General features: G+C 43.3%; 1 protein-coding gene across 3 annotated transcripts in view; it reads right to left on the minus strand.

The window, feature by feature from the left end:
* Positions 1-219: 219 nt before the first annotated feature.
* PSD3 (pleckstrin and Sec7 domain containing 3) overlaps positions 220-16,579 on the minus strand; it is a 113,037-nt gene continuing 96,677 nt past the window's right edge. For all 3 annotated transcript variants that reach the window (XM_056513360.1, XM_056513363.1, XM_056513364.1), the window contains 2 exons: positions 15,740-15,883; positions 220-9,966 (listed from right to left, as the gene is read on the minus strand). In XM_056513360.1, the coding sequence (XP_056369335.1) occupies positions 9,754-9,966; positions 15,740-15,883 (357 nt within the window). In that variant the 3' untranslated portion in view covers positions 220-9,753. The remainder of the gene's footprint in view (positions 9,967-15,739; positions 15,884-16,579) is intronic.

Raw genomic sequence — 16,579 nt, forward strand, 5'->3', positions numbered from 1 at the left:
TATGTGCACGAAGTGCCACTGGTTCCACTGGTTACCCCAACCACAGGTCAGATCCAGACTGTAAGGCAGACAGTACATGTGTAATTCAGCTCAGGAAACCTTGAAAGTACTGACTGCCAGGACTCAGAAGCAGAACAGTCAGCCACTGTAAAGCCACCTTCATGCTCTTACTTGTAGGAACTACTGTCAGGGTTCAAATAAAAAAAACAAACATTCAGCTGCAGAACGTGAAATACATTTGGTTTATTTTTTTCTAAAGTTTGTACATATACATATATCATTATACATATGTGAGATCCTTCAATAGGGTTGCTTGAGTTCAATGACATAAAAATTATTGGAAAGCTTGCAGGCTCTTTGTTGCCCGTAAGCAACATTTATTCCAACTTATAAAAACACAGAGGAACAGAGTTATAGTCAGGAACATGGACACAAGAGAGAAGTCTACTTTATATCTCACAGTTTCAATACATCAAAGGCAAATTATTTGTCTGTATACTGTAGGCTTACTTTATCAGCAATGATAAAATAGAGGAAAATATTTATATACAGTCACCTCAAGTGAAAAATAAAGCAATGTAAACTTAAATTCCAAAATATTATTTTAAATGATATAACAATATCCCCAAAAGTCCTTCTTCCAAGGGGAAGAGGACTGATTAAGTGCCTTCATTTATCAGGAAATTATCATTCTAGTACCAGATACATGAAGCAGAATAAGGGAGGGCATCCTGTGATACCTGTAGAAAAGAGTGACAACTCTGCTTCAGGAAAGCATCTCTGTGTAAGCAAGTATATGTTTCAGTCCTTATGGACATCAGCAGCACATGGAAAAATCTCCCCTGACCCAGGGCTTGACTTAAGTCTGCACAGCTCTGACTCCAACCACCCAGTATGCTTTTCTGGCCATGCCTATTCCCAGGGACAAAACAGAGTGTCCTGGTGGTAGGACAGCATCAAACATGAGATGATGACTTCCTCAAGAGTCAGAACAGCAAGTTCCATGCTGCTGGAAAAGATTTAATGGCTACCTCAATGTTGTTGCTTCACAGTAGAACCACAAAGCGGTGAGACTGGAACTGTGTCTTAAGTGTATTACATGAAAAACACTGCAGCAGTTCAGTGATGAGAGTAAACTGAATTCAAGGTTACCAGAAAGAAGGTTCCTACACATCACAAAAGCGATAGGAGACCACCCAACAAAAGGTCTTGCAAGGACTGTTGTCAAGCCCTGTAAGGTTAGTTCTGCACACAAGATATGTATAAGGTGTATGTACACGCATGTGCAAAATGTTTTTCTGTACTACTACTGCTGAGTGTTATGCTTCCCATATGGCTACCAAGCAACATTGACTGAAATTTCAGCTCTCTTTCTCAGCCTAAGGGAAAACAACATAGCAACAGCTCAAGTGGAGGGTAAATGACTTTTTAACTCTGAAATGGACAATACTCACACAAATCTTTCCATCACCATGGAAGGCAGGAAACCCAAGGGAGACACCCAGTACCTGAAAAAAGATTACAGGACTACAGCTTGCCCAAAGCAAGGTGACGGGTGGTCCCCTTCATTTCATTCTAAGCTGCAGTTCACTTGCGTCTCAGTTCTGCAAGACTCAATCGCTCTGGCTGTGGTCCAGTGAAGCGCAAAGGCATAGTTTCACTGAAGTTGCTCAAGTGCTTCAGCCTAACTGCACAATAAAGAGTTTTATGACTCCAGGTAGGAATCACACCCTCAGGTTTTGCTCTCTCTTTCCAAGAATAATCCAGATCACACTACTGTTGCCCTTACTAGAGTGCAATAGGAAAACCTACTGGGTTTTCCCTATGTCTTTTTCCTCAGACCAGCAACTTGTTAAAAGGTTGTTTAATGCTCCCAAGAGAAACCTCTTGGAAGCATATAAGATGCCCAAGAGAGATATTTCAGCCCTGCTGCTCTTCTTTGCCCTGCTGATGAGCCACTCTTCTGGAAATTTGTACAGCTGCAGAAAAGAAAAACACCCTCAACACTGCGGTTCGGCTGTATCTGCAGGAGACATCACAGGCACCTGTCCTTCTTGGACACTTTGGACATGATGTCCCTTTGCTGAATTTTCACAGAGCAAGGTCAACGTTTTCAGAAGTAAAGCTGTGTATTAGATCCCCAGAGCATGATTTTCAGAAGTCAGCGTGGATGCTCCTTGTACAGGCATTGGCTGATATAAACAGGGAGAAAGTCAGCCCAGTGTTAAGCTAGCAAAAAATTCCACCCACTAACTCTTGCTTAGACTCTCAAATATATGCCTTGCTTTCAACATGCAGAACAACAGGCAGCCCCTGGTGGACAGCACATAAAGATCAAAGGCAACTCAAAGTATACCTTAAACCTGTAAAAGCTCTGATAGCTGTTTAACCTCATTTGAGAACAATCAGAACAAGCATCCTAACAATGTTTGCAGCTGCAGAAGTGCTTTGACCAAATAAGCCTCAGAAAAAACCAGCAGGCTTTGCAGTGCTGAGCCACAGAAGCCATACTACAGTTATGAAATACACACATCTATAGGCATCACTTAATATGTTCACCAAATAATGTAAGCCTCAGAGTATACCTCTGAGCTACAGAGAATTGATTTTAAAGTTGTTAAACAGCCAAAAAACTCTGTCCTTTTAGCCAAATTAAAATTCTAGACTCAAGTAAGAGGACACAGTTGCCATGAATATGTACAAATTTTAAAAAAACCCAACCACAACCCACCCCTGTTCTCATCCTACAGTCTTTCAGAATCTGACAGCTCTGAGCATGAGATTTTCATAAGTGTTTGAGTTAAGACTTATATTACCAGTAGAGTCTGCCCTGTGTGGTGACACAGACTCAATAGCATTTATTTATCTCCCTCTTCCCAGCGAGAGGCTAAGGTGAGTTGGAGGATTTTGTGTCAAACAAGTCTCCATGGCAGCTTTGCTAGCTGCTTCGTCACTACACTATGATACTACTCAATTGGCTCAAGCTGAAACCTCACCTATTTAGAAAAAATATATCTTCTTGTCCTAGTCTCATTTAGGCAAGTTACAGACAGGACCACTGCTAGAGTGGCTACTAATTACAGTTGCTTATGTCAGAGAAAAATTCTGCCCTTGTGGCTTGTTGCACTTTCAATGCTTGCATCACTAAGTGATGTACCTTTATTGGTCCAAATAAACCTCTGGCCTGTACCCCAGCTGGTTCCTGGCTCAGATTTAAAAGCAGATGCCATGGGAGGTCCCTCATTGATTAAACATCTATAATTTTTATGGAATAATTAAGCGTTCAAAGGTGAGGAAGAGAGAACACTTTGGACTAGACTAAATTTGCTCCTTCTGACCATAAGGGCAAAGTCAGGTCAATGGTCCAAACCTCTGGGAAAGTTCTTGCTTGCATTTGGTAAGAGACAGGCTCTAATAAATAACTAAAACGCAACCTTAATGCAGCTAAGTAAATATATCAGCAAGGGACATTCTCTTGGACAAGGCTGGGCCTGCCTCGTCTCAGTGTTCAACTGGATGTTGCCATCAGCAGAGCAGATATGGCAGATGGCATTCAGACTCTTCCCAAGGACCTGTCCTTCTTGCTCTCATGTCAACCAGTCTCCTCACAAAGGGACTGTGGTAACCCTGGATAAGGGTGCTGCTGTCACAAGGGAGAAAAGCAGTGGGTGGTAAGGACAGTTCCTCAAGCAGCACAGACTAGAGGGAAAAGGAAGCCAGAGTTTCTCATTATCCTCAGAACTGAAGGCAATACTAGAGCTCACAGTCTCCCAGCAGGTGACCAGCCATGGACAGTGGCACTGGCTTCTTCCTACAGCATCATTTTCCTGTGCACTGGTGCTCAGTTCAGGTGGTATCATTTCTCTAAAGGCTGACAAAGCTTCTTTCCTGGAGCTCAGGTCTCCATAGTGAAGCTCCATGTGAAGCAGCTCACTATGCTACACCTATGCTGCTGGGAGAGCTCTGGGAGAGAGGAGAGGCCAGACATACTGCTTTCATATGCACTAAAAATATCCTTTAAAAAGCACAAGCTGCAGACTAGCTCTTTCTGAGACAGCTTCTATGGCTCATCCCTCTAGGCAGCCTAGATACCAGATGCTGAGAACACATGCTGAGGAGCAATGATTGTGCTCTGATGAGAAATGTGGACTTCTTAACTGCCCCCTCAGAGCAGATGTGACATCTCAGAGCCTAGGGAGAGCAATACTGGAGAAAATTTAAACAAGCAGCAAGCTGCAAGATTGCTTGACATAAGATGCATATACTGCTTTTGACCCTGCAGAAGCAGCTAGTGTTTCCAACAACTAGGATACCAGAAGAGTGGGAATGTTGCAAGTGTCTGGTCTCAGTGTGGGAGGAGGGACTTTGCATCCCTGCAGCACACAGCTAGAGGATCACGGCAGTCTAAAACTTGGTCTCGCACCTCCCAGCTATAACTGTGGCTGGAAACACAGGCTACTGACAAGCAGAGTGAAAAATCTGTTCACAGGGTTATCCATTCAATGCAGCATTGCTTCAGAGCAAGTTTTCTCAATACAAGATGGGAGAGTCAAATTTTCTGGATTTCTGCAAGCACGGAAGGAAACAGACCTGTTATACAGAAGCAGCTGAGGTGCTAAGATGACAGACAAGAGCAGCTTGTCAGAAAAGGAGGAGGAGCTGTCAGACTAACCGCAATAAGACCAAAATTAATTTAGAAATGGAGAATGCAGACACAGTAAGCAGTATGCCATCTGCAGAGAAAAGCCTTTCCCACTTTCAAGGAGAACACTGCCATGCAATGCCTCCAAGAAGCCTGATGATAACCCTGTCATCTCTGACTTCCTCCACTGCCATAAACACATCTTCACTGAATGGCCTGCTCTAGTGAAGCAAGAAGCTCATTTCCCCACTGGAAAAAGGCAAAACTTTTGGCTTTTTCAAGTCAGAAGAGCAATCAGTCTTCTTATCCAAAGGCAGTGGAGCTGTAAAAAGTCACTGAATAATTCCAGTCCCTAGAGGTCTGCAAGGCCAAACTCCTCCTCAAAGCAGGGCTACGCAGAGGGCTCTCCAGGACAGCCTCTTATAACGTGGACAGACTGCAACCTGGAGCAGGCAGGATCAGAGGGAAAGTATTTTTAGCAACGAGCTGTTATAGATCATTAGAAAGTTTCTGGTAACCATTTACAAGTGACTGGCCACAATGAAAAACTCTGAGTCGGCAACACAGCTGAACAGCGTTCCAGCACAACTCTGCTGCATTAATCACTCTGCTGGCTGACTTACCTCTCTACATCAATTAAAGACACAACATAAGTACTGGATTTAGAAGCTGCAGTCATGTTCACTGGTTCATGTGTAATTTATCTGCAAGATGCAGACAAACACACAGACAGTCCAGGGAGTCTCTCTCACAGCTGCTGATGAACAAAAACCATCCCAAGCAGTCCTCTGCATCCTGCTGACTCATAGAGGAGAGTGTGGTTTTGGCTTCAGAAGAGCATCTCACCCACTTTGGTTGCTGGGTTGGGAGAGGAAAAGGCAATCTTCCCCTTCTCCATCAGCTCTCTGCTGTCAGGTGCAGACTAGTGGGGGCCTTTCCTGTCTCTCCTTCCTTAGCTGGGGACAGCAGAGGGTCCAACTCCTAGAGGACGAGTAAGCCAGCAACACTTCAAAGCAGGGTGGGTCCCTCCAGAACCACTGTCTGCGCCTTAAGAAAGGGGAAGCAAGGAAGTGTTGGCCCCAGCCTGCTCTCCTCTTTGCATCCCCACTCTCTACATGCAGGCAGAGGCTTTGCTTGAGCAATGATAGCACACTGGAGCAGGAAGGGTGACAAGGAAGGATGACACCTCCCTGCGTCACCAATGCAAAGGATCTCCCGGATGCACACATGCTCGTGGCGGCCAGCCAGTAACTCCTGCTTACACTGAGCACACCCAGAAAACTGCAGGCTGCTCCAGTGATTTGCAGCTCAAAACCCAGAGGAAGGCTTGAAAACAGCAGAATATCTTTACATACTGTGACCAGAGCTCCTGAGTCGCTGCAGTCCCCTAAAGAAGACATTTCAGCAAAGAAACGCAGGGCACAGGATACCATGCAAAGCCACTCAAAGAGATGCACCACTTAAGACTGCCTGAGAACCTGCCCCACCCTTTACAGTATCACCAGGAGGGAAATAAACAAATTACAGTACTGACTGGTGGATGAACCTATTCCCAAAGGAGGGCAGAAGTCTTAGACTTCCACAATGGAATCACATCTTTTTCTTGGTCTCAAAAGCATGCATTTCTACACGGGTGCCTGGGATGCTTATAAATTATAAAGTAACAGCAGAAAATGGCACCAATTAAAACTGCAGCAGAAACCATACATTCTGGGTAAACTAATCTGCATGCCTCAGCAGCCTCAGCAAGGCTGCTCTAAGCTCGACAAACATTTAATGACTAAAAAATGCAGTGAAAAACTGCATTTGATATGCCCAGATGAGATCTAAAAAAATATCCTAATCCGTTTACAAGTATACATGGAAATAGATAATAAATAATGAAAGAAACATCTTTTTGCAGTTCACTTTTTGATTTTTCCTATTGCTTCAAATCATCTTTTCTGCAATGACTTTGAAGAGGAATTACCCAGTTTCTGTGTCAAAGCTGGAAAATACATTTAACAGGAGTAATTTCTTTTTGAGCTCAGCAATTTAACTGGAATTTTTAGCAACCAAAATATGTTAAAATCCAGAGAAGAAGAAAGTTAAATGTCACCTACTTGCCTTTTGAAGCACTGCACCCCATAAACACGAGAGGTTTGCCAAGCTTGTTCTAGCCTTCAAAAAGATCATGTAGTCAACCCAACGCTGACAAGCAGGGCATTTACAGATCTGCACTTCTTTTGGGTTTTGTATCTGCTGCATGTATCGTATTGTTATATAAAATAATGTACTGGTTCTGCTGGCCAGGATGGGATTAATTTTTGCAGTAGCCAGGCAGGGACATTGCACTTGAAGGTTATTCTATACAACCTCATGTCATTTTCCAGGAACAGGGTAAGATGTCCATTCTGGGTCGGGGTATTGGGAAATGTGTTTGGGTATTGTTGGGTTCTGCGTGGTGAGCATTCTTGAACATTCTGTTATAAATACTGTTGTTTTTTACCACTCATTTTCTGATCTCATTACCGTTTCCAGTAAACTGTTGTTATCTCAAATTATGATCTTTGCCTTTTATGCCTCCAATTCTTCTCTCCAGTCCACTGCAAGGATGGGGAGGGTAAGAAGGGAGTGAGCAAGGATCACAAAGTTTGGAGAGTCTCAGTGGGAACACTCAATTGAGGAATGCCACTCCTTAATCATAACAGAGAGGTCAAGTTTTCTTCCCAAATATGCATTCAGCATTCCCCAACTGAATTTCTTCTCTCTGTTCTGCTTGCTCGTTTTCAACCTCTAAAGCCTGACAAACAGCTGCAGAGATCTATATTTGTTTCCCCTCCACAAACTGTTGATCTACCACTTTTAATTATGCCAAACAATCCCTCCCAATAAGCACTATCATGCTCTCTACAGTGAGTCCTCCCAAGCAATAAGCTGCACCACATCACTTTAACTCCAGCAGCAGAACATATTTCTCTTCAAGAAGAGAACTAAATGTTAATTTTACCTTAGTAGAAATGTACAAATTCTAAAGCCCCAGCACCTAGGAAACATTGCCAATTTCTAGTCAGGACTCTACAGCTTTTAGCAACGTTGCCAAGGTTAGGAGCCACCCTCCTGACTTTTAGCACAGAGCAGCCACTCAGAGGCAGATGCCAGATGGATAAGCATCCCAACATCACTTGTGAGAACAGTCTCATCTGGTTTTGCTGTCAAGCTCCAGCTGCAAGGATCAATTTGCCCCAAAACCTCACATCTGCGTGCAACTACGTTGTTACAGCCAACAGTCAGCACAACACCAGGAAAGCTGTTGCATGGTGGTACTTGGTAGGGGAGGCAAGTCATGCAGTGCCTGTTTTCTCTTTGATCACTCCCAGTTCTGCCCACTGGACTGGCAGCTCAATAAACTAGATGAATTGACTTGGACCGTTGGAAAGCCTGACAGAACACACATCCACTCAGGTAGCAATTTTTTTGATGTGTGGCTCTTTGACTATTAGGGCTGAAAACACCACTGCATTTCTAAACAGTCCTTGCATTGATCTTGACATTTCTATATGCATTAAGAACTGCATTCATCAGGAAAGCTGTCCTGTGCCAGGCATAACAGAATGAATAGCAAGGAGCAATTTTCAACTGGCCCTCAACATTATCTCCCAAGGTACTCTGTGGGAAATGATAGTTTGGTTGTACTACTTCATACAGGGAAAGGGCAACACAAAATGGGAGAGACCTGTCCAAGCTCACCCTGTGCACCAGCATAAAAATTGAGATTAAAACTCAGGTAACAGGTCAGGTAACAGGAGAGTCAGCACTCTTTGCAGAGCCATGACACTGCCCAGGCAAGAGGGGCTGGGAAGCAGGAAAATTATTTCTATATAATTTCTTCTGCTCTCTGTGCCTGAAAACTGCTGGCCATCCCAAGGATCTATGGCACAAACAGGGGCCTTTCAGGTATGAAAAGATCTACCCATGGTGGTCTCTCCCATCCTGTGCTCCCCTTGGAAAGCCTGGCACAGGGTATGCAGGAACTGTGAGGAGGCACGAGCCTCTTCCACCTGTATGTGAGCTAAAGAAGGAAAATGGAGAACTGAGGAGAATCCCTTTCTGAATAAAAAAGGCAAAGTGCTTTGTCACTATGAGGAATTGAAAGCAGCTCTCTGCGCACACCAACAAGGAAACCCCTGGAAGGGGAAGCAACAGGACACAATATATCATAAGGCTCTATATAGCAGCTAAGTGAGAGCGTATAGTTAAAAACTACACAGAGGCCCTTTGTCTTTAATATATATAATTAATATATAATGCTAATGGCTGACATCTACAGCAGCCTTCTCTGCAAATAAATGTGAAGCCCAGATAGCCATTCCAACTGGGTAATTGCAAATCTTCCTGACTGCAGAAACAGCATGGGTTTGGATGCCTTCCAGCCTGCAAACTCAGGAGAAGGCTCTCTGCTTGGAAGGAAGCAAACAAATTATTCCAATGCCGTCATCCCAGCATTGCCAGAGGTTTCCAGGTTTCATTTCTTTGCACTCCCGTGTCCAGGGTCAATGCAGTAACAAAAAGCAACAGTGACTATTTACTGTACCACCTGCTGCTAAGTACCAGTACCAACATGCCCCACGTTGTCAGGAAACTAATGTTCCTAGCACCCTAACCTCTAGTCAGCCTTCTGCAGCTGCATGTTTGCACAGTTCTCACAGCTACAGCTCATATTCACAGCACTGCAGCACTTGTCCAGTTATTTTTCCCACCCACCATGTAAATAAAGTGACAAGTGACTTGAGAGATGAAAGCCACATGCCGATGGGAGGAGATAAATGGGGAGGAGACAGAATAAACGTCACAGCGCTCTACCCCTTCCCCAGCTCCTTTAGAAACAGAACAACACAAAAAAGTCCCGATGCTTCAACTGCTAAATGATAAATTAACAAAGCAAAGCAAAGCAGGAGCAAAGACATCTCCCACAATCTGCACAGAAACAGCAAAATATACAATAGAAAATGTCACTAACACCCCATTCAGGCAGATGCACTTATTTTTTGTGAATGACAGGTTATTAAATGAAAAAATTTTGACCACCGATACTTTGCTGCATGGCTGTTCCCCTAGTTGTCATTTCCACCCTAAGTGACCTTCTGCTTAATGCTGGGTGTTTCTGGCCTGTAGTCCTTCCTCTCTGAGACATTGCGTTTCACCTTGGCACTAACTGGAGACTCCTGATTCAAAGAAGGACTTGAGTGGGACTTCTTCAGTCCTGGCGCATCGTTCTCTCCTCCACTCAGCAGCTCCTTCACCCCTTCTTTCAGCAGGCCAACATAAATCTCATAGCGATTTTTCTGGGAAATGAAAAGAAAGGCCCAAATCAGTCTGGAAGAAATTCTGCAGCGGCACATGAGAGACCACGTAAGTAACTTAATGCTTTCTGCTGGTCTTAAAAGCCAGGACTCAACATGTATGTGAACAGTGGTGCCTAATGTGGATATGAACAACAGCGGCTAATGTAAATTAAACAAATAGGATTTCAGGCAGACTGAGGCCTGGGGTGCAGTGTAATTAGAGGCACTCAGTTCTACAGCACACCAAGTCTGATGTTCTGCTGATTGGTGGCTCCCATTCCAAGTAACACCACCAAACAAAACCTCAAAGGCTACCTCAGTCATGCTGAGACCTAAGGTGCGCTCACATATACTGAGATCCTTTGTGCTCAGGCACACATGGAGATAAAGTGCACCAAACTAAGGGACAACAAAAATCCTGCTCTGGTGCAATCCTCCACTCCCACCAGCACATCCTGCTTTTCCTGCTTTTCTTATCCATGGGGGAGAAACCAAAGCAAGGTCTAAGTTCAGACTGTACCAGCATGGCCACCACTCACCACTCTCACTCAGGCCTGTGAGAGAATGTTCCAAAAGGCCACACCTTAACAAAAAGGAGCAGATGAGAGGGCTATGACAACAGCATGGCATGTTCCCCTGCTACGTCACTCACTCACGATGAAGGTTGCTGTCTGTCCAGACACTTGTATTTTTCAATTGGAAAAGGTTCCCTTTAATGTACCCCATGGCCATTTGCTCTATTTCTTGTCTGGTCCAGAGTTTTCCCTCTCTAACAGAAGGATTTAATTCTGTTTGCTACAATTGCATCATTTTCCAAGAAACAATTCAGCAAGGAAGAAAATGAGGGTACAGTAACAGTAGATCCTTGAAGGGTCTGAAAAACAGATGTTGGGGCAGGAGGTCTTGGGAACAGAGCAATCCATTTCACAGGAGCGATTTAATAACCTGCCCCTGATATATCCACTAAAGACATGGTGCAGGCATTGTAATTACAGCGATCTCAGTCCCTGAGAATCCCTGGGAGTCAGGGAAGGTAGATGCAAACATCTGTACTGATTGTTAATTTGTATTTCAAAGTGGCAAAACAGCAGCCAAGCTATTACGTTCCTGACAGAGAAAAAAGTATTTAAGAAAATAATTCAAACTTTGTAATAAAATAATAAAGTTTTGGTAAAAAACATTCATTTGAGGGCAGGAAGTCAAAAAGCTTTGTAACCACTTTTGAAGTGTGGAATATAAAGGCGGGGGGGAAAAGAAGAGAACGTGACTAGATTTTGAGAATCCTTTGAATAAACAAACTCTCATAGAGGATAACCATAATAGAATCCTCCCACAAATTAAATAAATAAGCATTCCATATCTGGAGTTGCAGCTCCACAATGTGAGAGACAAACACATGAAGCAGGTAAGATGTGTCATTTAATAAAAATGGAAATAGAGAACCAGCAAGAAGAACCCTGACGATAATGCACTGCGCTGATGGATGATTCATCACAAAATGAACCAGACACTTCTGCAAAAGGCCAGCCAGTGTTCTTAGCTTGGGAACAGCTTAATATCATGAAATGGAGAGGGAGGCTTTACTGCTGTATGGATTTATGCTTTTACTGGTCCAGTAAATACCACCAGAGTCTCAAGACCTGGCATTCAGAATAGAAATCCAGAATCCGCATGTGTGCAAAGGGCCATTTTTCCCCAGACTCTGTGGGCCCTTGATTTCTATTACAATTAATCAACACATATTTACTTTGATTTCAACCACAAAAAAGCTAGTCTTTCAATGACCTGACATTTGATGTTAGGCAAAAACGAGTGGAAATTTTGCATTAAAAGAAATTAATTTGGAAATTTCTGTTGAGAAATAAAACCACAGAAGTTCAATCCATTCAAAAGGTTCTGTAACATTATCTCTGAAGGATGAAGGCACATAATAAAGAAGTATGAGGTAGACACACATCAGTTTTCTGGCTTCCTCTCACCTGACAGGACTCAAAAGATCTTCCTCCAACAATAAATTTTCTGCAATAAGCAGCAAGTTTTTTGCAATCTGATGCCGTCCTTCCTCAAGAGAGCGTGCAGTGAAAACTGTCCCTTTCATAGTGTGTGTAAGCAAAGAGACCATCAGAAACAAATGCTACCGGCTGCATACCTGAACAAGGACCAGTTACCTCCTGGTTTACCTCCCCTCCATCTCATCTGTCTTTTCAGGAACAAGAATGAAGGCATCACCAGTGTGTGAACAAAAAGAAGTTGTAAAGACTTATAGAAGAAGAAAGTGGCATCTTTTTTCCTAATGGTACTATGCTGCTACCTTAGTAAATCACAGGCCCTTTTGGTGTGTTTCCTGAGATGTATCAGGACGGCCCTTTGTACACATACACTAGGTTCAGCCTGCAGTCTCAGTCTGAAAGAGACAGTTACAAAATCCTAAGTCATCTGCCTCTTGCCCTTTTCATTTTAACCTCATGCAGCAAGCTCTTTCACAACCTCCTGCCATCCCTGACAGGACATTGTTCTAAAGGGAAGATTTCCATATACAGAGTCGCCATTCACAATTTTCATACAGCTCAGTTTAGGTTTGGGTTGGGATTTTTACTGCCTCACAGAATAACAGAATAAACTGAGTTGGTAAGGGGCCCACAGAGATCATCCAGGTCCAATTCCTGGCCCTGCACAGGACCATCCCCAAGAATTACACCATGTGCCTGAGAGAATTGTCCAAACACTTCTTGAATTCTGTCAGGCTTGGTGCTGTGATCCCTGGGGAGCCTGTTCAAGGGCTCACTCTCTGCGTGAAGAAAAACCTCTGTCTCTCTGCAGGGTCTCCTTGCCTTCAAGGGAGTCAACAGCTTCTCCCAGTTCTGTATCATCTGCAAACTTGCTTCATATCCTTTCCAATCCTGTGTCCAAGTCATTTATGAAGACATTGAAGAGCACAGGGCTGAGGATGGAACCCTGTGGAACCCCACCAGTGACAGGTCCCCAAACTGATGTCACCCATTCACTGTAAATCTTTGTGCCTGACACATGAGCCAGCTGCTCACCCATCACATCATGTGTTTATCCAGCTGCAGGCTGGACATTTTCTCCAGAAGGATTCTGTGAGAGATGGTATCAAAAACTTCATGAAATCAAAAATGATTGCATTAACAGGCTTCTGTTGGTCAACAAAGTGGGTTATCCCATCATAAAAGGAAATCAGGTTGGATAAGCAGGACTTTCGTCTCATGAAGCTGTGCCAGCTGTGATGATGGTTTCAGTGTTCTCCAGGTGTTTTCCAACACTTCCTAAAATAATTTTCTCTGTAATTTTACCAGGTACTGAAGTGATATTGATAGACCTGTAACTTCCAGTGTCATCCTTTTTGCCCTTCTTGAAAACTGGGCAAACACTAGATAGTTTCCAGCCAATTGGGATCTCTCCAGACTGTTCAAATATCATCGAGAGAAGTTTTGTGATGACATCAGACAACTGATGCTTCTTGAATGAACCTCATTAGACCCCATATATTTGTAGGGATCCAGCTGGAACAGCTGATCCCACACAACTTCAAGGTTAACTGGGAGGTCATCATTCTTACACTCATGGTCTTCCAGCTCAGGGCACTGAGATCCCCCTGGTCTATCATCCATATTGAAGACAGAAGTAAATACTGCATTAAACACCTCTGCCTTGTCCACGTCCCTGTTTGTGAGATGACCATCATTATCCTGTAAGAGACTGATGTTATTTCTACACTGCCTTTTGCCACTAATATTTTTTTAAAACACTTTTTATTATCCTCCACAATTCTGGCCAGCTGCACCTCCAGTTGAGATCTGGCCACATGAATTTTCTTGCTACGATGGTGAGCAGCATCTCTCTCTGTATTCCTCCCATGCCACCTGACCTTGCCTCCATTCAGCATAAACATTCCTTTTTTGCCTTGGCTCCAGAAGAAGATCCCAGTTAGTCTTCTGTCTCATCTGTTTGACTTCCAACATTTTGGAATTTCCTGCTTTCATGGCCCTTTGAATGGTGTGATAGCTCAACATGGCCTATGAAATCTGTGCTTAGTGTGAAGCTAATACAGCACTGCACACCAGGACCTTGAATTTCTATTTCTTCCAAATAACTGAAGTTGTTGCCACAACCTGCCTACTTAGATGAGCATTCCAGCAAAGCTGATCACTTATCTGAACTTCACAGCTCAAATGCTGTTTGAGACTCTCACTAGTGAAGACAACAACTTTTGTTTCGTGGGGGCTATACTGGCTCTGATTTGTTCTGAAGTACCTGAGGAATATCTCAAAAGATCTCCCTGATAAAATTGACAGGAAACAGAAAAAAACCCCACAACAATCTACTCTCCCATCAATCTTTCTATAAACATTTAACACTACAGCCTACATTTCATCCTAACTCACCAAGCTCCTAAGTGATAGAAAACAAACTTTGTGTCAAGAGCCCAGAGTTAAGAAACTTCTTTATCTTCCAAGTTTTATAAGATCCCCTCCAGAAAGAAAGTGTGTGGCTTACTCTGTACACCTGAGGGCTTTGTTCAAAACTAACTGACACTGTGCCACTGATCACAACCCTTAAATCTCGATTGTTCAGCCAAACCACCTCACTGTTCATTTCCTAACACACTTCATCAGCTTGACTACAAGCACGTTACAGGAGACAATACTTGTCAAAGTGTAGAACAAACAACATCCACTGTTCTCCCCTCACCCATCACACTAAACATCCCATTGTAAAAGACTATCATGTCGGTCAGGTTATGATTCCTCCTTCATAAAACCATGCTGACTGACTTTGCTACCGAAAGTGAAATTCAACATAGCAGTTACAACCTTCTGCAAAAGTATGCAATGAATTAAGTCCAGGAGTAAAAAGAGTCCCTCTAAAAGAAACTGATGGCATGTGGCTCAAGGATTACTTCAGGTCTGGAGGCTTGTATTGTGTTGCCTCCAGCATCAGCTCTGGTGGTTTCATCTGTCTTATCTGCTCTTCCTCTTTTTCAGACTAGGTATTTTCCTTGCCAGGCAGTGCCTATTTGGAGTAGGATCCTTTTAGACCCAAGGCAACATTGACTTGCAGTCCTGGGGGAAAAAGCTCAAAGGTATAATCATAACAAATACTAGACATCTGCTGGGTTGCCAATTCATTCCCACATAGTCCTAAAATGTGGCAGACACCATTATAGATAAAAGCTGCTGTCAGATACTCAAAACAATCTCCTAATGCTTCTGCCTAAGTTGCATCATTCAACACTGTGATCTTTAATTCTACTGTTTCCCTTCTCATCCTGACGTCCATCTCAGTGGTATACAACACAAATGGCTCTGATGAGGGAGGCATGCCTATAACAATAACTTTAGCATATCTGTTCCTTCAGAACCTACCAATGGAAGTCAACTACTATGATCTGCATTCCTGCAGAATGCAGTAATTCTCTAGAGACTGAGGTTCCAATACACTAGACAACACAGTTTTACAACACGAGACACTTTGCACATGAAGATCTTATAATCTCTTTAAACAGATACATCGGGAAGGACAGGAGTCTCATTTCTATCCTCCATGTTACAGATCAGGAGCTAAATTCACAGCTAAGGAAGTTCTCATCAGAAAGAAGAGCCACATCCCAGATCTGCAATTGCTATGACTTTTCTGTCTAGCAAGAACATACTTCCTAGGGAAGTGAAAAATGCAGAACTTCAGGACTGTACCCCAAATATAAGACCATCCACACCCAAGAAGTAAAAGTAATAACGCTTCCCATATGTACCTCAAACTCCAGGTAGTGGTCCTTCAGTTTGTAATCATCTACTTCCTTGCCTTTGAGCTTCTTGTCAGGAGGATAGGAGCGATGTTCAGCAAGCTCAGTGGAGATCTGCTTCAGCTTAGCTTCATGGGACTTCAGTTGTTCATCCTTCAGAAATACATTAGGCACTTAAGTGACAGAATCTAAAATATCCAATAAGCAAAGAAAAATAGAGAGGTTCCTGTACAATAATGCCTCATAGTTTCTTTTTCTTGGATTGACAAGGTCTGTCATCCCAGAGTGCTGCCACCAACAGCTCTCTCAAAGGCAAAGTGGCCAAGCTTGCAAAAAACTCAGCAGCTAGCAGATGCCACTGGGAAGGAGAGCAAACCTGTCATCCATTGCCTTGCTATGACCAATGGAAGCAGCTTGCTGCCAAGCAATACCGACAACATGACACTTTTGCTCTAATACATTTCTTGGTAAATTAATTAAGACTGTTGTGTATGCAGACAAACCAAGGGCAGAATGAGAGAGGCAAAGACCCTCTCAGTTCCTTCTAGGATAGAAAAGACATGGAATCAGGGCCCCTCCTTCTACTTTTGTGCTGCCAAAAGCTCTCCAGCATGTGGTTTCTATTTGTTTAGAGCAATACAACGCGTTGAGAAGAGGAAGGATTGTCCAGTCCCCAAAAAGGATTTCATTTTGCTAAGCTGCTACCAGTTTTTATCCCACTGTGCAGTTGGAGAAAGTGAGGAGCTGCTACTCCCACTTTTTAGGCAGTTTCCTTTATCATAATCCCAGGCCCACTCCCTTCCTCCAGTCCATCTGTCAGCTAACCTTCCCTTATCTCAGAAGGTTTCC

This window comes from Oenanthe melanoleuca, chromosome Z (genome assembly GCF_029582105.1).
Source record: "Oenanthe melanoleuca isolate GR-GAL-2019-014 chromosome Z, OMel1.0, whole genome shotgun sequence".
NCBI classification, from domain to species: domain Eukaryota; kingdom Metazoa; phylum Chordata; class Aves; order Passeriformes; family Muscicapidae; genus Oenanthe; species Oenanthe melanoleuca.